The sequence below is a fragment of the Leptidea sinapis genome, chromosome 18 (assembly GCF_905404315.1).
Source record: "Leptidea sinapis chromosome 18, ilLepSina1.1, whole genome shotgun sequence".
NCBI classification, from domain to species: Eukaryota; Metazoa; Arthropoda; class Insecta; order Lepidoptera; family Pieridae; genus Leptidea; species Leptidea sinapis.
The window spans coordinates 3,115,642-3,136,772 of record NC_066282.1 but is presented as its reverse complement, the minus strand read 5'-3'; the positions used below and the strand labels follow the sequence as shown (position 1 = coordinate 3,136,772).

Here is a 21,131-nt window from a genome sequence, read left to right as displayed (position 1 = left end):
GTGCGGCACTGAGTCGCATTATGCTCTGTAATTGGAAATCTACCAATATGATTTGCCATAAAGGTACTTCTCCAATCCAACAATTATAAAATCCATGATTCCCCACTAATTAGAGACAGATTCTTTAGGACCTGGGTTTAAATTATTAAACCCAGGTCCTAAAGAATCAATTTAAGATTTTTTTTAAGCTAAACATCATAAATACATTGTTGCCTCTCAAAATATTCGTGAATTATGTAATGTGTGTACTTAAGAATATATTCGATTTTTTTAGAAACTTATGTTAACTTAAGGAACAAACATGAACACGTTATGCCTATGTTCAGTTAGTAAGTCTTTTGTTGGCCGATGTATATCAATTTACAACATGATCCCCGAAAATGTGTTACGAAATTAATTTGATGATAAAACCACACCTTGAGAATGGAGTGCGCACCCTACTTCAGGGTATTTAATATAGTTACGGATTTTTATAAAACAAAATAAGCTCACCGAGTTAGCTGGGGCCCACTTCTAAGTTTAAGGCATATTTCAAAATTCTATTTTGAATAAAAGTATATAATATATAAAAATATTGTATCTTTTTTTACACTATAATAATTAATGGATAAATAAAATTATGTTTAGCCTGGTCCACATACAAAGATTGACAGAAAACTATCAATATTAAGGGTTTCCTTCTCTCACTCGCAACTTACACATACTTTCTCTTATGTTCCATGACTTACGTCATCGTTGCTAGGCGCTACAGAGTAAAGAGATAAGATTCTTAATTTGGATGCTTATGACTAGAGACCGGATTATATACTACAAAAAATGCCCAAAATATCTTGTACTGACATCCGTATTCGTGAAAAAAACTATTACAAGATAAACCTACATAGGTAACAATGAAATTTAAGATTTACTTTTAAAAATACGTACTACTAAGTACTGTTCTAAATGTTCTGTAGACGAATTGTGTCTACGATAGCTTAGTAAATTTTTGTAAACGGAAAAGGAACGTTCTACGCCTACTGAGGTTACTGGGCAGGATTTAAATTTGGGTGCAATGTTTGGGCATACTATGAAAAGCATTGAACGATGAGCGAATATTTTTTTTTTTCTAAAATATGCAACTACCGCTGAAAAGGTACTAAATATGCATTTGCATATAATCCGGTCTATGCATGCACTTATAACATATCTGCTTCTTTATAATATATTATGGTACAAGTGAGATAAGTTGCTTATTGTACACGCGACTGTGGGTTGCAGCCCCAAGTCGAAATCAGCAAAGTATCTAGTAAGTTGCTCACGAATTTCATACGTACTTATTCAAAAAAGATGTATTGCATAAATCATTCAAACAAAATACGGAAAATATGGGAAAAAGCTTACAAGTTTTTTTTTCCACCCGCCAAATGCTAGGTGATTGATTACATACAGCCTACTTGAAAATTATAATATTAGTGATAAATAGCATACATTTTATAACAAATTATTGTGAATTATAAATAATTTGTAATAATAAATGTTTTTTCTTCTTATTAGGGACACATTAATTATTTATTCCAAAAATGTAAATGGATTTCCAACGCCATAAAACCTCTGTTGTACAAAAAAAAACAATTACCCGGCTAAATTGAAATTGCTCTATTAACTCTCATATAATTTGTAGTTAGGTACTATCTTAACTTTGTAGGGATAATTCTATTATGTACTAGTCTATATATAAGAGATTTCCACGTATATAGTCACTCATCACGATATCTCTGGAACCATTAGGCGTAGACTTGAAATGTGGTAGGAATATTCCTTTCGCCGAGTGGAGGTCAGCTAAGAACGGATTTTACGAAATTCCACCCGCAAGAGTTTTTTTTTAAAATATGAACAGAACAACGTCTGTCGGGTCAGCTAGTATGTAATATTATTATGCATGTGAGTGTTATTGTCCAGTATATGGCCCTAAAAACGGTCTAATAAGAATCACTCTACAAGCGTTTTGAAATATATATTTTACAATATCATTGATTGCATTACAGAAAAACACATCAGTGTGCATCATGCACATTGTAGAATCAAAACATTTCTGTAAGGGTATGACTATGTTCCGATATGTACTGCGAGCACTGCACAATGCTATCACTGTAGAATAATTCGTTCCGGTATGGACTGGCAGTATTTATTAGAGATAGATGTGCAACTAATGTTTTTATTTTGTTAAATCAGTGTACCCAGGCTAAGAGATGGCGCTGCGTTATTTTTACGCTCTTAGCGTACCGTCGCTAGATGGCGCTAATTATGTTTATAGTTTTTACTATTGTTGTAGACCGTATTGAATGCATGTTGATGTTTGTTTTGTGTGGGTGGAAATTATTATTCATTTATTAAGTTTAGCAGTTACCTTTAAATAAGGAGAGGCATTCAATGATTTCAACACGATAGTCAAGTCTTGTTTTAATAAGTAAGTTGAGTTTTTTGCTATCACTAGCTCCATCTATCCATCTATCATGTATGTTAAATTATTGCCATCGTGGTGAAGTTGCAGCGTACCTAATAGAATAGGTGGCAGCACTTTCAATGCAAATTTTTTTCATGTGCCAATGTAGAGAAATTGCACCCCCCTGGCAGTACCCTAGGGTAATATATGACGTCATAAATCGCCGCCATATTCTACTGTGCGCACTGGCGTTTTCGAGGTAAGGCACTCGCAGTACTTTGATCACATGATCAGTCAAAACCGCTCGTGTGCCTAACGTTTTATAAACAATACCTACAGTTTAATCACAAATATTTTTAATTTGACAGTACTCCAACATTTTTTTTAAACCTAGCAAACTTTAATACACACATTTGAATGCTGCGTCAAAAAATGCTAAATTGACGTCACACTACAGTGGTCGCAGTGCATATCGGAACATACCCTAAGTGTAACATCTAAATTAGACAAAACTCATTCTTGAATACCCATGAATATAACATGTACTCACAACTAAATAAATTGAGTAAGAAAACATAATTATTATATTAAGAATGGCACTCTGAATTTAACATAATTGCAAATCCAACAAATGTATAAACTACAATAAGAGTGAAAGAGCTCGTTAATAATAACCAAACAATAGAACGATGTAGTACACAATAACTATGGCCAGATTTTAATTATTAGTCACTACTAATAATAAAATATTATTATAAAATATTTAAATTAGATCACTGATTGACAATCAGATGTTTTTTGTCTTCATTTAAACATGACATAAATAAAGCCTTTGACTATAAAGACTAAAATAGAAACCGCTTTTATCATTCGAAATAAATACATAAATATAACATTTGCAGGGTGGGAGTTGCAATCAAATTTAATTTAAAAAATGTATCTAATAGTGTAAAAGCCGCGCAAATAAATAATCGAATTGTAATTAATGATGTATTATTCTATTTACTTCTCGCTCCCACCCTACAGGTACAGATAGCAAAAAAAAATACGATAGTCGCGTTGTATGATATTAAATAATAAATATATCATTCAAAAACATAGAACCATAGACTTACAATATAAGCAGCGTATAGACAGTGTGTGAGAGAGCAGAATATCTCTAATGGGGATACAGCAAGATAGAAAAGTTAAGATCTGTTCTTGCTGTCACCAGTTTGGTTGGCAAGACATAAGTAGTCAGCCACGTCTAGCATTAGATCCTTAGTATTTTGAATATTAAGCTACTAGCTTACACACACACTGTCAAATCAAAATTGATCACATACAAAGAGTATAATAGTATATAGGGAAAAGAGAGCCCTCTCTACGCATTATGAGCTGTCTATTTGAAAACTAGCGCCATCTGGAGATCGGCCCCGAAAATAACTATATATAAGCCCGAAATTATATTCATTTTTTATGTTGTGACGCATTTCAATAACTTACTCTACTTTTTAATGTAGGTATTGCAATTTTTAACATGCTGAAATTGCGCGTTATTTAATTTTGACAAAATAGAACATAAAGGATAGATTCTATTGTTTATGTAATCTAACAAAGCGCTAGCTTGTTTAATAATAAAAGCATTGACGTTCGTTTTTATAAACAAGCCGAAACACTTCAAAAGCAATAAATTTTATTGTGTAACCCGAGCCCGTTGACTTGGCGTCGGCAACGCGCGGCGGCATAAGACTGGTAATCGCGCCACGCGTTTTGTGGCGGCTTAGTCACTGACGGGTCATAGAAAAGTTGAAAGGTTTCAAAGCGAGTGACATCTGACAAAGCATTCATTTTCGGGCCAACTAACAGATGGCACTACAGTCTTCTGAAAACGTCACTTTAAGGCGCCTGTCCCACCCCTCATCATATATCAGGCTGTCACGTTGTGTTACACTACTTCTAGTTTATGGAACCCTGACATGCATGATGACAGATTTTTGGATTTCTCTTCTACAATGTATCTTCCATTTATAATAATGAAACATGCACAATAAGCTGTCAACAAACATCAAATTACTGTTTGTTTAAAATTAATCAATTTACTTTAAAATAATACTTTTAACTACGCACGGAATCACTCGTAGACCATCGTGGCCGATTATGACGTCACGCTTCAGAAATCAATGATATCACGTAAAATATATAAAAACCAAAAATCAATCGACACCGTGATGTTAATAAAATGTAAAGTGGTTTACATGTGTCAGTTAACATGGCCGATTGTCGTATTTTAGTTTTATATGTAGAATATCTTTTTGATCTCAATATTCATTATAACAAAAATGAGCTATTTTTTAGACACTCCTTTAATCACAATTAACCACCATACTGCATTAAGTATGTACCTATATATACCTACTATCACAGAAATACAATATACATTTATAACCCAGGTATACAGTGCTCCCAAATTAGTAATGCGCATACAGATCTTCGCCACTTTTCGGCAACGGTCGTATTTCCCGACAGTCGGGAGACGATATCTATATAGAGTGGTAAAATGCATTACTTTTGCATAATTTAGTAGAATTATATTACAATAATAAGTACGAGTGGTGTGTAATAGGAGCTCTATATAATTCCACATAGACTGAACATGTGCAGTCGGCACCAATACTTAAAGACGACTGACTGACCGGCTACCACAGCCGACCGCCCGATTTGTTTTCGTATTGTGAACACATGATTTGACTCCTATTTCTTTCGAACAAGGTGCAAATTGCAAGTGCATTGTTTAGGGCTCTTACGATTGAATGATTCGGGTGTTTCCGGGAATACGCCCATTAGCGAAGATCTGAATGCGCATTATTAATTTGGGAGCACTGTAATAAGATTATGTCCAGTCTATTACACTTAAAAATTACTAACCAAAAGTACAGTTTGCAAACCGACAACTGCTTGCTGATGTTACACAGATATTTTGATATGAAAAGGTTCCATCCCTGTTCAAACAGGCTATATATGAAACGTCAAAGAAATATCATGAATTATCAGATAAATCATCAAACTGCCCTTCCACGTCAGCAATAACTTTGGGATGACACACATTTTTGTATGTAATTATCTTCTCAACTGGTTCTGCGTGAAGATCACTGGGACAAAAGTTTCCTTCTTCCACTTTATGCTGCATAAACAAGATCCAATTAGATTTAGCCTGTGTTGAAGTGTTTAGTGGTGAGTCATGTGGGCACCACCAATCCTCTGAATCCCAGTCTTCTGATGAACTTGATGATGATCTTTCTCTGTTTCCTAAAATTTACCCATGATAAAAGTCTTGTAATTTATTTTGCTCCTGTGGTATATTTGCATGATATCAGTAAACTAATTAACAACCTAAATAATGATGAAAATATTGTATGCTATCTGATACCCCACAACTTTGTCTACATTCACTCAGGACTGGGCATTCCTAGTGACATTTCAATTAAATTTTTAAAATAAAAGACCACTTCTAACATATGATGTCGCGACACAATTTTGTAAATAATGTGTTCTGCAAAGTCTAGTACATTATTTTAATCTAACATAAATACTTTTCGCGGTGCACACAACATAAATAATATTTTAGGTGATTTTTTTTTACACCTAGAGTTACATTATTGGAGTACTTAAAGATCCCTAATTTTTTTTTATATAATAAACATAATATTGCCTACATTTCCGTGTTAGGAAACAGTGAAATATTTTTCAAATTGGTTCAGTTGTATTGGAGCCTATTCAATGCAAACAAACAAACAATAAAATCTTTCGTTTTTTTATATTAGTATAGACAATAAAAATAAAATATACAATTTAATCATAATTTCATTAATAAAAAAAAATAGAAAACCTTGTATAACTCAAACATAGTGCCAGAAACCCGGTTGAATTGTGTATCTCAAATCCAGGTAATATTCACAGAAAATTTCATCAAAAATTATATAGCCTTATAGCAATTGGGAGCTCAATGAGAAACATACATATTATTGAATTACAGCCATTCCCAAAATACTATCTACAGATAGAGATATATTACTACCTTCTACTGTCAATAAGTAGCTGTTCCAATATACCCGATAAGTCACTCTTATTGCCTTAAATTGGGATGTGAGAATTTTAATTTCCATACAAACTTCTATCGCTGGTAAGCTATGTGTCATCCCATTGACAGACCGTGTGGACGGATAAGGTGAGTTACCATTGATAAGTTTATTGGGACAGAAAATACAAATGATTTAAGTTTTCATTAGTGTTAATTTCACCAATATTTGTTTTTAAAACAATTCAACACGTGTTTCGCCTCTACACGAGGCATCCTCAGGATGTGTTGTCTCGCTAAAATCTGGCACGATACACACTGGGACAGAAAATCTGTATTAAGACTGAGATGTTATCAAATCCTTACCATTCTGTATAGCCAAGTTCAATTTACAATCTGAGATTATTTCATCACACTCCTCATCATAGCTTTCATCTCTACTGTCTTCTGATTCTAAAATTATTTTTTCTTCTTTTCTGAAATTAGCAGGTACAAAATATAAGAAAAAAATTCAATAGATATTTTATTTCTTAAATTTAAATGCAAAAGGCATAAAAGGTATTGAATTGGAGGTATAAAGAATAGATTTATTGATATCAGTTGTGCACTGCATAGATGTATTATTCTTCCAGTAACCTTAATTTCGTTGTTTGTGAAACTTTTGATTGTGATTAATCTGGCTTCATTGGATAATATTGATTGTTTCATCGGGATGTTGAAGGGACTGCCAGCTCAGGGCAAATGGTTCAGCAGATAATTATAAGTACTAGGGAGATTCATAAGCAAAGGCCGAAATGTAAAATATACTTTCACAGCCAACAGTGGGCTAGTAAATTTATTACCCCATTAGTATTTATTAATTTAACATTTACCATGTGGGATGTGAATACATAGTATTAACAAAACACCAAGCATTTTAAAATATAAAATATTCAAAATTCTGAAATTGTTTAAAAAAATATCATGTTGAATTATGATACAATTTTATTTTAATGCATAGTGATTCAATGGACAAGAGAAAATAATAAATAGAATGATTACCTTTCATTATATCTATCTGGATGTTGCAACCTCAATTTTTTATTTCTATCTACATAAGATTTATCTTCAGGCACATCAAAATAATTCATTGCCAAATCAATCTCTTCCAGATGTTCTATGTTATAATTAAATTCATACAGTTTATTATCATATAAATCTAACTTTTTAAGATTCTCTAAGTTATTTATCTTTTCAGGAAGCATGCAGAGTTCATTGCTGTTGATACACAATACTCTAAGTTTCTTGAAATTAACAAATTCATCAGGCAAATAAAGTATGTAGTTGTGTGATAATATACAAACTTCCAAGTTTTCTAAGCTACAAAATTCTTTTGGCACATCACTTATTTTGTTTAGAGAAAGATCGATTTCAGTGATCTTATGGTAAATTGTTATATTGCTATCAATTGTGAATAGATTAGTGTTGCTTACATTAAGTTTTTCTATATCACAGCATTCATCTAGACCGAGACATGGTATTTTATTTAGACTATTCATTTTCATCATACTTATATCATTTACTCCTAAGACCATAGTTGTACCATTTACAAATGAGCCTAGAATTCTCAAATGTCGCTTAATATTACAATTATGTAAGATTACATGTTTAACTTGAGTCTTATAATTAAGTAATTCATCACAATATTCAACAGTTAATGAATTTGTTATGTGCATATTGTTGCTGAAATCTACTTTTTGTAAACATTTTGGAGATTCTGTCCAAACCCAGTATGGTGGTCCTTGGAGGTTATTGTTAGACAAATCAAGCTCTTTTATTGAATGGCAGAATGAAGGTGTGTCATCAAAATATTGAATATTATTAAATGAAAGATTAAGGTAGAAAACGTGTTGCAAGTTGGAGACACTTTGAGGTACATTCTCAAATTTATTGTGTGATAAATTGAGTTCACTTAATACTTCAGGAAACTTAAGCCTATCGCCTATTTCATTAAGATTACTGTGGCTTAAATCAATCACTGTTACTTTAGTCCAATGGTTATTATTAATAGATTTCGAAAAGCCATTCTTGGTGACATCTATTTTGTCTGTTTTTTCTTCCATTTATTGTCCAATATTATCCACAAGTAATTGTACTAATACGCATGCTATAAAAGGAACCTACGATTAATAACAGTGCTTATTTGTTATTACAGTAACTTTTTATTAAAGTGTTTTGATAAATCTAAAGTGATGGGTTCTAACAAAGTAAAAAGTGTAAAGTACTCTGTAGTCTGTCATGTGGGTATAGTTGAACTAAGAGTAAAGTCGTATAGTTTTACTCTTTGGTTAACCCAACTTTATGCTGCGTACACATGGGCCTAACAAATGGATTTCGCCGGCCTTCGTTAGTTATTTCCGTGCGTGCGCTGAATATTTGATTGTTTTTGGATTTATACCCAATTCCCAAAATTCGTAAGTTACTATAGTTATAACACAATTTTATTATAAGACCTCATATAATATAATTATAATAGTATGAATATGTAGTATTTGATGATATAAATTAGACTTGAAATAGGGTCCATTTAACTCGAATAACGACTTTGAAGCGTCGTTTTCTTTATCTGTTCATTTAGTTTGGAATATGTTGAAATATGTTTACTTTACTTAGAAAATTATCGTACAATTAAGTTCAGTAGTTATTTTTTCCAAATTATATTGTATATCATACACAAGCAATCTCGCATTTCTTCCCTCGCACGGTTTCTGTGAGCGTTTTTTCAATAATTTTTTATAACTTTTTGTTCTATGATGTGCATGTATTATATATTACTGAGAAGCTTTATTTCAGTTCTATTTTATTGAAGGTTTTATTTTTAACAGAAAACTTTGATAATCTTGACATAATATAAAAAATAAAAATCTTTGAATTTACGTCGTGAAATTCCTACCTTACTTACAATATTTTGCTTCATATAGTATTTGGTTTGATAATTTAACCAAAGTATTACTATTCAATGAAAAGTAGATTAAATTTCCTATCGTTCAGTGTATTAATATAAAGTCTAGATACTGAACATATATTCACAAAAGGGTTATGAATATACGGTAACTAACGCGTACAGACTGTATTCACTTTCGGCCACGTTATACACTAAACCATGTCTAGCAGCGTACTCCTCACATGATTGAAGCAACTCTCTGATCGAGCCGGCCGTGGGACCCAACAACACCATGTCATCTGCATAGCTTAGATTATTTACACAGATGCCGTCTATCCAGCACCCGACTGGCTTTTTGCTGAGTTCCACGATCAGCTCGTTCACGTACAAATTGAAGAGCTTAGGCGAGGTTAACCCCCCCTGCCTCACCCCGCACTCCAACCCGTACGGCTCAGAGAGCTCCCTTCCCCACCTAACACTATTTAACTGGTTCTCGTACAAAAATCGCATAATATTAAGCAGCTCCGGTTGTACGCCAGCTCTCTCCATCTTTTCCCAAAGCAAATCGTATAAATCATCGTATAAAGTTACAGTTACATAGTTTTATACAGTTCGCGTGCAAAGTGTATCGTTGAACATATAATTGCTAATATTAATCGTTTTGAAGCAGATATAGGTAAATGTGAAAATAATTCATTAATTTCATCGGCTTCAACCGAATTATTCGCTAGAACCGTGAACGCCATTACATAAGTCAGTCTTCAGCTCATTCAGATTCAAAAACACTGGCATCACATTCCTTCCTTCATCAACCGCCATGCAAAACTCCAGTACTAACGTTGCCATCTATTTCATTTAAAACATCAACTTTTATGTCGCCCTATCATTCTCAATCGCAAATTTCGAAAACTGAAATACTGAACTTGCCATCTAATCAGTCAGTTTCGAGCATTCAATCCCCAAACTCGCAGTTCTTACTAAAACCATATGGTCAAGAAACACAACTGTGTATCTTGATTTCAATATTTTTAGCAGTTACTAAAAATATTGAAATATAGTAGTTCTGCAGGCCTATTGCGTATCTTTGTCAATATCAGTGACTAACCGGTACCAGTCCGGTAGGTCTAGACCTAAAAAAGAAACTATGCATTCTTCGTTGCTCATCATCATTCATTGTTTTATCAAAAGGCCAAAAAATAATCTTCAAAATACTACCCAATGAACAATAATTATAGGAAAAATATAGTATGGCACACGAAGAAAAAAAACATTGTAAAATAATTGATCCTAATTTTATCCACGACGATTTCGCAAGTAGTTCTCAACAAGACACTGATCATTTATTAATAATTACATTCCTAAATAAATCTAAATTTAAAACATTTTTTAGTGTTGTATATTTGCAAGGTTGATTTATAAAAATAGTCATTACAATAATCTCTCCTTAAACTGGATTGCATCACGATAATTTGTATTTTATTTTGATATTTTTGGTCGATTACTATTTACCAACCATTCAAAATCTTGAGAAGACATTCTACTAAAATTGTCAAATAAATGATATTATTTTCTACTTGTAAGTCTCCAATCATTTTACTTCCACTACACATTTCTATTCTTAAAATAAGCGGTTGTCCACCATCTCCGCTTTCGTTAATTTTTTATTGTCCTTGTTAACTCATTCTAGTACATAGGTAAAACTAGCAATTATAATCAAATTACGAGCGAAATACAAATGCGAGTCGGAATCAGTGCCAACGATAGTTTAGCGTGGCAGCCAGCACAAATCCTTTGTTGGCGTTCGTAGGGCCAGTGTGTACGTAGCATCAGACCAACCACTTTTCTCTAGGCAGTAATATCACCAGACTAAAGTCTCCCATAGGCAGCCAGCACATTAAATCCTTTGTTGGCGTTCGTAGGGCCGGTCTGTACGCAGCATTAGATCAACCGGCAGCCACTTCCCTCTAGGCAGTATGATCACAAGACTAAAGCCTCCCATAATGTCAAATTAAAAAAAAGTAGTTATCAATATCAAACACGTCTTATCAGCACAGAGTACTTTTGTCTTTTAGACATATCAGATAAAACTTTTAAGTTAGCCGTGAGCGTATCAAAGTTCACTAGTACTTAAAAAGTTACTTTTTATATTTATAATTAGTATATATTCAACTGCTTACTGTCTGTTCATATTTCAGGTAGCACTTAAGTAATTAGTCATGTCTTCTGTTTCAAGTGCCACTCGGGTTTTATTAAGCAAAAATGTTATTTTCAACTCCGGACGTGCCCTCTCTAATACCGGTCGCATCAAGTTCTACAGTACAGGTACATGTGTGATTCCTATAAGTTAGATTAATATAAGACAATTATTTATTTTTTTATTTTTTTTTAAGAAAGGCAACAGCTAGTTGTACTTACATACATTAAAATAATTAACAAAAATAATTCATTCGAGCTAATAATTATTGGCTTCCACGTTCCTTCGCTTAAACCTGTGGGAGCCCCTTATATTAGCACCCAGCTTCACTGCTTGAGTCTGATTGAAATTATTCTAATCTATGAATATATCATATGTTTGGAAAAAGTAGAGCTAGTGAGAAGAACATACAAGAAACTCAAAAGCCACTTTTTTTAAATCAAATAGATTATTTTACATTAATTAATATATATAACAAATTAGTTTCTAAGGTGCTGCATGCAATATGATATGAATCATGTTCAAAGTTAAAAAGTATTTTAAAATATGAAATATTTCATAAAAAGAAACTATTAATATAAATTATATATTGGATGCATTATCCTATAGAGCTTGAATTCATTGTTTGTGTTAAGATGTTATGTGAACATGATGGTTGTGATTAATGCCACTATGACCAAGCGCCACTAGCTGCACTCATTCACGACTACATGGACTCATCACATGGACCAGGCATTGTTCTTAATGGAAGATAGAAGTCATTAAGCTGTCTGCTATTAAGGCTGTCCACACATTTTGCATTTCTAAATACATACTATACCACCCTATAGCTATCATCTTGATCTTCTTGGTTAAAGGTTTTTACAGAAGGTTTTTTTATATGTTCAAATAATATTTACTATATTTAATATTGTAATAGCTACAGTATTATAAATACATTAGGAATTTCAATTCAAATTCAACTGTCCCGGGGGACCGGCAAAAAGTTAAGAATAAATAAAACCATTCAATAGTTTTAGCTTTTAATAAATTTTGGTGTTTTTAATTGAAAATGAATTTTAAAAATTAAACAACTAACAGAACCATTCAATGACATCCAAGTCTATATGTCTACAGTTATACTTAATATTGACTTATAAAAGAGTACATTTATGCTTAGTCCTGATTTTGAAAATATCTTGTTAATTAAAATGTGTTTATAGTTTTCTCATAAAGAATACTTTTCAAATTACTGCGGTTTATGCAACAGGCAGCATGATAAGCACACTCAGAACATTAAATTGAGGTAATTTTCTGTATTACCTAAACATTCGAAAAGCGTAATTTCTTTCTTTAAAATGTTGCTACATTTTAAATAACTTGGATTGGAACTTAGACTTAATTTGGACATTTAGTGTAGTAATTTGGACGAGTATACCACTGTATATGGTATTTCCGGTTGGATAGCTTACCAATGGTAATGAGAAAGGTTAACGTCATTATCATCAAGTGGCTGCCCATTTATTCTCACACTTTATCTCCATTAACGTAGTTCCAGTCCTACAAACCACGTGAATCTCGCACGCCTAGTTCCGTAAATGTGATCCCGCTAAATACGTGCGGGATCCCGCACTATGCAGATGCGGAACTGCGAGATTGCAGCCCCTAATTGTTATAATGCCTGTGTGCTGTCCGTAAGCAATCGTAAGTTTGTAAACTGTAGTTTTGATTGGTGATTTATTTCTGAGTATCTGCCTGCTGACGTCATTTTAACGCTACCAAGATGGCGGCCTATCCCTCTCTTAAACTGCGACGATAATACAAATATTTTGTCATAATAAATAATTATTGTGAAGTAGAGAAATACAATTTCTCCTCTTCATGTCAACGTAAATTTTTATAACCTATACAGAAACCCTTTCCGTGATAAGCCATCGGATCACAGTCTGTATTTTAAAGAAAATGTAATAGTTACATAACAATTATCATTGTTACTAACTGTTGCGTTGTTTGTTATACATATGTGTTTTGTCTTATCAGAATGATAGTGGCCTACGTATTTAACTTGTTTGAATATTTATGTATATATTTCAACGCCTATTTTAAACGATCATCGCAAATGAGATATCTTATGTACATTGGTATTGTGTTATGTGCTTTACCTACATGCAAAAATTTAACAAAAGTATAGTATTTTAATTAGTTTTTTTTTTATGGAATAGGAGGACAAACGAGCGTACGGGTCACCTGGTGTTAAGTGATCACCGCCGCCCACATTCTCTTGCAAAACCAGAGGAATCACAAGAGCGTTGCCGGCCTTTAAGGAAGGTGTACGCGCTTTTTTTGAAGGTACCCATGTCGTATCGTCATAGTTTTAGAAGAAACATAGTATCCAGGATTTAATTTGAAGTAAATTTCTGTACACTTCTGTCATAGATTGTATTTGTTGTAACTTCATTTTTTACTGAGGATACCGTTCTTATGGCTGGTGGACCACCACGTTCCTCGGTGGGGAGCAGCATAGAGGTAGTTTTTGACGATTATTGCTTGAACTCGAAGCCCGTGAAAGCTTGAGTTCTCCAAGGCTATGTGCTATCTCCTATATTATTTTCTTCTGCATATAAATGATATGTTGGTCGCCTCTATCATGCATTGCTACGCGGATGACAGTAATGAAGATGCCGTAAACACGGGCCATTCAGGTTTCTGGTGATTTCGTTGAACAGTGCTGGAATAAACTTGTGTCTTTTATGTTGTCCTCTCTTGAGACGGTTTTGGAATGGGTCAAAATGAACAATTGTCCAATTTTACACCCAAAAGGCTCATGTTTGCGCGTTAACCACCAAAAGTACATTTGTCGCATCACCGCTCTTCGACAACATTCCTCTTAATACGATTCAGAATACAGGATCTGAAAATCTCGAGCGATTGCTTATTCCGCGGTCATTATCAAAGCAAAACGAAATTGGCTTCGAAGAAACTGGATGTCACAAACAGAGTATGGCAATACTGCACGCGGGCCCACATTCTAGCGCTCCACAACGCGCAGGCCCAGCTACATATGGAGTATTGCTTTCATCTCTGGTCTGGTGCACCACTTGGCATTGAGACGTCGTTTCATTGTGTGTTTTCTACCGCATTTATCACTTCACAAGAATACACAAAACTTCTCCTAAATCCACCCACCATCTGGGTGTGCAGTTTTCAAAGAGCCTTCTTAAATGTAAAAAAATAACGTTTTTGCGGTGTTTCGGAGTAAAGTGTTGCGCTGGTTTGTCTTTCGCTTACACAAAAAAGTGGGTGCTTTTAATAATTGTTTGAGTCGTTACGTGGGCGTAGTGGTAGGCTATTGTATTCTAAGTCTAAATGTGTCTACCATATAAATCTTACATAAAAGTGTGGGCGTGTAATTTTTACGCGCGATTAAAGTAAAACTTAATAATAATTAACTTTAGGAATAATTAACAGACGCATTAATATATTACATTAAATTTACATTAAATAAAGCCGTTTTACCAACTAAGCACTCACGTATTGCTGAAGAACTAGGAGCATTGTTAGATTTTTTGCTATTTTTTTTCTCGGAAAAGCTGACGATATAACTTCATCTCAAAAGATGAGTTGGCATTTTCTCTACCTAAAATAAAAAAGTGCTTTTATTAATATATAATATAATTAATATTATTTTATCAAGTGAGATTTATTATATTTTACAAAGAATTATATAATGTTATATTTTGATATTATTATTCATTAAAATATAAACACTTTTTACAGGTCAGGTCATTATCAGGTTCTTGATTTTCTCTTTTATTCTTATTAATTGATGAAAGAGTAAGATGTTCCTGGGATTCCGCCATTTTATTTGACTGATTATTATTTTCAAATATTCTATTTATAATTCAGTTCCTTTCCCATTCGCACATTTTAAAATTTTCACTCATTAATAAAATAATTGATAATAAGAAATTTAAGGTTATATTGTTACTAGCACATATATGACGTTATTATTGAATATTAACATATATGGCTGTATGGGCTCGAACCCTTTGCCTATCCTAATAATGGAAACGAGAAATAAAAACCAAGAACAAATTAACGAATGTCAGAAAATTTCTGAAAACTTATATATTAATTATTGCAATAGTAATAATAAATAAACAATAAAAACACTTGGAGTTTTTAAAAAAAATATTACTGAGCAATTGTAAATATTTTTTAAAACCATAAAATAATTATAACGGCTTAAAAAATTATTTCAATTGACTTTTGTACTGAGCGTTACTTCGGTCAGAAAAAAATTCTGAGTTACCCCCAAGTCGTGCCTAACGAAGTTTACTTCAAAAATACGCAAATTGCTTTTAAAATAAATCCACCACAACCAAGCTCAAATAAACTTTTTTACATGAAAAATACACATTTGACACAACATCTCACCTAAGGGTTTTCTGGTATTAGGAAACACCATCAAAATGGAGCTACGTAATTAATAGACGCCTTTTTTATAAGAGTTGCGTGGTGTAGGTATAATAATAAAAAACGGGTCCCGCCGGTATCCTTTGGATAAAGAACCCTGAAAAATAGACTTAATAAATATACCTACATAGAAAAAGATACTCTTGATGTCTGTCGATTTTCTTAATGATTATTTAATAGCAACATTTTGTTATAATTGTATATTTTATTAAAGAGAGCGCAAAAAAAATGCTGGGAGAGTTTCTTGCGCCATTTCTTCGCTCTCAAAGCGCCATTTGTTTCCATTTGAACCGACAACAAAAATAATTGTAAAGGAATCAATTTTGAGAAAATAAATGCCTTTATCACTTTCCACTTGAACCAGAACTTGTTAACAATCAGTTCCTATAGCACAAGACCGTTGTACCTTTCTAAATAAATCACAATCAATCAAAATCATTCTGCTGAGTGAAATATTGGAGGTGTCTTCACACCCAATCAAATCCATAGCTTTAATTTAAATAGCTATTGTTATTTTGCTATGTTGGCTATTTGCAATATTTCCCAAACAGGTAGTCACTCGTGATCCCAATGCGACTTTAAATTTGTGTAAGATTGTACTTAAAGAGTCTATGTATATCTTCGATTTCCACACCTCCAAAAGGCCCTCCAGAGTCCGTTTTGCACGGTGATTACCCTAAAAAATAATTTGAGGATTGTAATTGTTTTTATTTACCTAAAATATATATTTCTCCAAGTCTACATGTTATGAAAATAGGGCAATGCTAATATTCTGCTTTCTTTCACAGCTCCTCAGTATGAGAACATAAAAGTAGAAGTAGTCGGACAGAAAAAGAACGTCGGTATAATTCAGCTCAACAGACCAAAAGCCCTGAACGCGCTCTGCAAACCTCTGTTCCAAGAACTCGGGAAAGCCGTGAAAGACTTCGACAAAGATGAAACCATCTCAGCGATCATCATTACTGGTAAGCTAAGTTGAATTTCAGTGTAAAAAAAAACAGAATATTGTTCTGTAGAAAATCCTTTGATTTCCTGGAGCCAAGTCTTGTAAGAACTTGGCTCCAGGCTTATGTCGCGGTAACTAGAACGGCAAAAAAGCGGCTCAAAGGACTCGGTATCTTTAGGCATAGTTAACAAAACGATGTTAAACAAGCGTATGGACAAGTTACCAGATCTGTATGACCGTCTTGCAGAAGCTTTTTCATCTACACCATTCTCAGATTTTTCGACGAGGACCAAACTAGGGACGAAAAATTTAAGGACCAAGCGTTACCAGGACAAAGACGAGGGAGCATAATATGTGGTGTGGTAATAGCATAGGTACTCTCATATATACACCATAACAATACATTGATAATGCAGTTATATTTTTTGCTCAAATGATGTTTTCATTCAAGTCTTTCGGCATTATTATCTACTCCAAAAATTTATCAAACATGTTCTATGAAACAGGTAACGAAAAAGCGTTCGCAGCGGGTGCTGACATCAAAGAGATGCAGAACAATACATACAGCACGAACCAGAAGGCGGGCTTCCTTCAAGAGTGGGAGGATGTGTCCAACTGTGGCAAGCCTATCATCGCTGCTGTCAACGGATTTGCGGTAAGTGAGAGTATTAGTATTAATACTCTCTACGATTATACTTCGGCATTTCAAATCACTTCAAACTTAATAATGTGAAACAGTTTAATGTAAAAAGCAGATATGGTGTCAAAAATTTGGATTTAACTAAGAACTTATTATAACGTTGTCTCTATTCGTTTGTGAAGCGAAGCTAAGTTTAATTTGTAGTTTATTTGTCACGAATCGAAACCATGTTTACAAGTTACATTTCAGTTTCATCAGAAATTAATAAGCCCCAAACTTCTAGCTTGGTGGTGGCTGTGAACTGGCCATGCTGTGCGATATCATCTATGCAGGAGAGAAAGCAAAGTTCGGTCAGCCAGAGATCAACATTGGAACCATTCCCGGCGCCGGTGGCACCCAGAGGCTGCCCAGATACGTTGGCAAATCTAAAGCGATGGAGATCGTGCTCACTGGCAACTTCATTGACGCGCAAGAAGCTGAGAAGATGGGTAATTATTTTTAAATTTATTGCAACAGGCTTAATACTTTACATTTATTGACACTGGTACGAAATCGAACCGTTTATAAAGAGATTGATAACAGGTGACCAAACGTGGATCGGTCAGGCTTCACAGATTGTGGCAAAACCTGGGCTAACTCGCAATAAGTTGATGCCTTTTTGTGCTTTTAAGGATTCGGTCTCTTCAGAATTCTTTATGCAGTTTCAGGTTAACGTTAGGAGAGGCTGAGAAGAGAGTCAAAACTACATTTCGCGGTTTTTTGATTAGAAGTCCCATTTTAACAGCAACGGAATCATCACTACAAGGTGTTAAAAAGTCCTCGAACAAAATGGAACATAATCTGTGCACATAACAGTATATATTATATACTGTAACTGAATGTAATTGAACATTGAAAGAAATGTCTTATGAAGTTTAAGTAGTTTTTCCACAACTTACCTTATAATATATGTTATAATGTTGTCCAGGTCTCGTTAGCAGAGTGTTCCCCGTGGAGAAGCTTCTAGAAGAGAGCATCAAGCTGGCAGAACGTATCGGAACACATTCGCCGCTCATTGTCAAGATGGCGAAGCAGGCCGTTAACCAGGCGTACGAGACTACACTCAAGTCTGGCCTGCAATTCGAGAAGTCATTGTTCTACGGTACTTTTGCTACGGTAAGTCTATTCTGTATATGTTTTTCGACGAAGAAAAAGTCTTTACCTTTTACCTGAATAAATGTAGTTGCATTCTATAGGTATTTTTATATTTTAACTGCTCATGAAGTTTCCTAAAAAAAACAAAGTTTGCAGGTTTTTTTTATGGAAGAGAAGGACAAACGAGCGTATACCTGCTGTTAAGTGATCACCGCCACTCAAATTCACTTGCAATAGGAGTCGAGTCTAAAGACGAAGGTTTTCAACCAGTGTGTGTTGCCAGTGATGACTTACGGTACACAGACGTGGTCGCTAACTATGGGTCTTATGAGAAAGCTCATGGTCGCTCAGAGAGCAATGGAGAGGGCTATGCTCGGAGTTTCCCTGCGAGATCGAATCAGAAATGAGGAGATCCGTAGGAGAACCAAAGTAACCGACATAGTCCAAACGATTGCGAAACTGAAGTGGCAGTGGGCAGGGCACATAGTTCGACGAACAGATGGCCGTTGGGGCAGTAAAGTCCTCGAATGGCGACCACGTACCGGACGACCCAGTGTTGGCAGGCCCCCCACAAGATGGACCGACGATCTGGTCAAGATCGCCGGAATACGTTGGATGAGGGCAGCGCAGGACCGATCGTCGTGGTAATTTTTGGGGGAGGCCTTTGTCCAGCAGTGGACGTTTTCCGGCTGATGATGATGAAGGAGTCGAATCACAGGAGCGTATGTCTCCATTAGGTAGCGAAGTTTAGAATTATTTTTGGTGTAATTTCTAAGACTACCGCATCGGAACCAAATGTTGCTCTGAGAGGGAAGAAGCGGCGCAAGAAACTCTCCCAGCATTCTTTTTTTGCGCTCTTTTTAATAAAATATACCTACAATATTGTACTGTCATTGTTATTGCTATAAAATAATCATAATCTAGTCCCAGGCTGGACAGGTTACGATTTTCTTTGATGATAAGTGACAGTGTGTCCCAGCGTTAAATCTTCATTTCTCGCGATAGAATTTTGTCGTTCCACTTTGTGCAAGGCAATCACTGCAATCCTGTTTTCATATCCATTATTGTGAATTTTAACCTCGAAAAAATGTGAAATGGCGGGAAATGTTTGAAGTTTCTAACATAAAATCGCATTTCAGATATGCATTCAAATACATAAGAATTAGGAAGTTTTTAAGTTTAGTCTAGTGTTTGTAATAATGTCGTGCACTTAAAAAAATTAATTGTCAGTTGAAATATTTTACAAGCCTACAATTCAAAAATTTTAACAGTTACTAGTAATCATTCACATCTTTTCCATTGACTAATTATGATATGGATATGACCAAGGAATTTGATGCGGGCGAGAAAGGTGTGGTTCAGATCACCTGAACCCAACCTGGCTTTCAATAAAAAAACCTTTTTTATACTTTCAATAATATGAGTATTGTTTTTTTTTTCAGGCTGACCGCCAAGAAGGCATGAATGCATTTATCGAAAAGAGGGCGCCGAACTTCAAAAATGAATAATTATCTCACAGACGAATAAAATGCAAATTTCTTATAATTTTCAATGCATATCACACAAAACTTATAAAAGTGATTTTGCATGGTTTCCTGTATATATTGGTCACATATTATTTACGGTTGTCGTTTTTTATAGTGAGGTTTTTTTTTATTGTTATGAAAATATGAAATAAGTGTTGCAATCATGTGTAATATTGATAACTATAAGAGAATTTATTTTGTACTAGAATAATTTTCTTAAAGTTTTATATTCAGTAAAATAATTTGTGATATTTTCATTGTTTTATTTATTAATCCTGTGTTTGTACTTTGTAACAAATCGAATTCAAAGAAAAGAAAATAATGAAAGGCAATATTTGACTTCTTAGATCCGAATATCTCAATATCTACACTTGTACACAGATTGCGTATTGTCACTTCTCGAATACTTTGAGATGGAAAATATATAACGAAAGAATCTCATAAATTTATGTAAGGTGTTCCGCACCGTATGATATTTTGAGATGTTTTTCAATAAGAGAGCGTACGCGCATTTTTTAAAGTGCCCATGTGGCATGTGTATTCACAGTTCACACCGCCCACGATAGCTTCATTCCATTTAGTTGTACGTGGTAAAAAGTTGCTTAAAATCCGCACAGTAGAGAAAAGCCTTACATCCAGATGATAATTGATAAGGATGATATCCAATGTAGCATCAAGCTGGCAGGACGTATCGGAAAACATTCGCCGCTCATTGTCAAGATGGCGAAGCAGGCCGTTAACCAGGCGTACGAGACTGCACTCAAGTCTGGCCTGCAATTCGAGAAGTCATTGTTCTACGGTACTTTTGCTACGGTTAGTCTATTCTAGTAAGTA

At 34.3% G+C, this 21,131-nt stretch overlaps 2 protein-coding genes across 3 annotated transcripts; one reads left to right on the top strand and one right to left on the bottom strand.

The window, feature by feature from the left end:
• Positions 1 to 1,977: 1,977 nt before the first annotated feature.
• Positions 1,978 to 8,703, bottom strand: LOC126969481 (leucine-rich repeat protein soc-2 homolog). 2 transcript variants are annotated; one of them, XR_007730404.1, is made up of 4 exons: positions 7,521 to 8,703; positions 6,846 to 6,955; positions 5,330 to 5,710; positions 1,978 to 4,456 (listed from the first exon to the last, which is right to left on the bottom strand). XR_007730404.1 is itself a non-coding variant. In XM_050814932.1 (3 exons), exons 1-3 carry the CDS (start codon positions 8,579 to 8,581, stop codon positions 5,442 to 5,444), a joined length of 1,440 nt encoding a protein of 479 aa, XP_050670889.1. In that variant the 5' UTR covers positions 8,582 to 8,703; the 3' UTR covers positions 1,978 to 5,441. The 2 variants fall into 2 exon arrangements, 1 of the variants encoding a protein (XP_050670889.1); XM_050814932.1 differs by having other exon boundaries at positions 1,978 to 5,710.
• Positions 8,704 to 11,467: 2,764 nt separating this feature from the next.
• Positions 11,468 to 20,548, top strand: LOC126969502 (probable enoyl-CoA hydratase, mitochondrial). The gene is made up of 6 exons (XM_050814970.1): positions 11,468 to 11,724; positions 16,840 to 17,016; positions 17,504 to 17,652; positions 17,921 to 18,125; positions 18,605 to 18,792; positions 20,214 to 20,548. Exons 1-6 carry the CDS (start codon positions 11,619 to 11,621, stop codon positions 20,277 to 20,279), a joined length of 891 nt encoding a protein of 296 aa, XP_050670927.1. The 5' UTR covers positions 11,468 to 11,618; the 3' UTR covers positions 20,280 to 20,548.
• Positions 20,549 to 21,131: the final 583 nt, after the last annotated feature.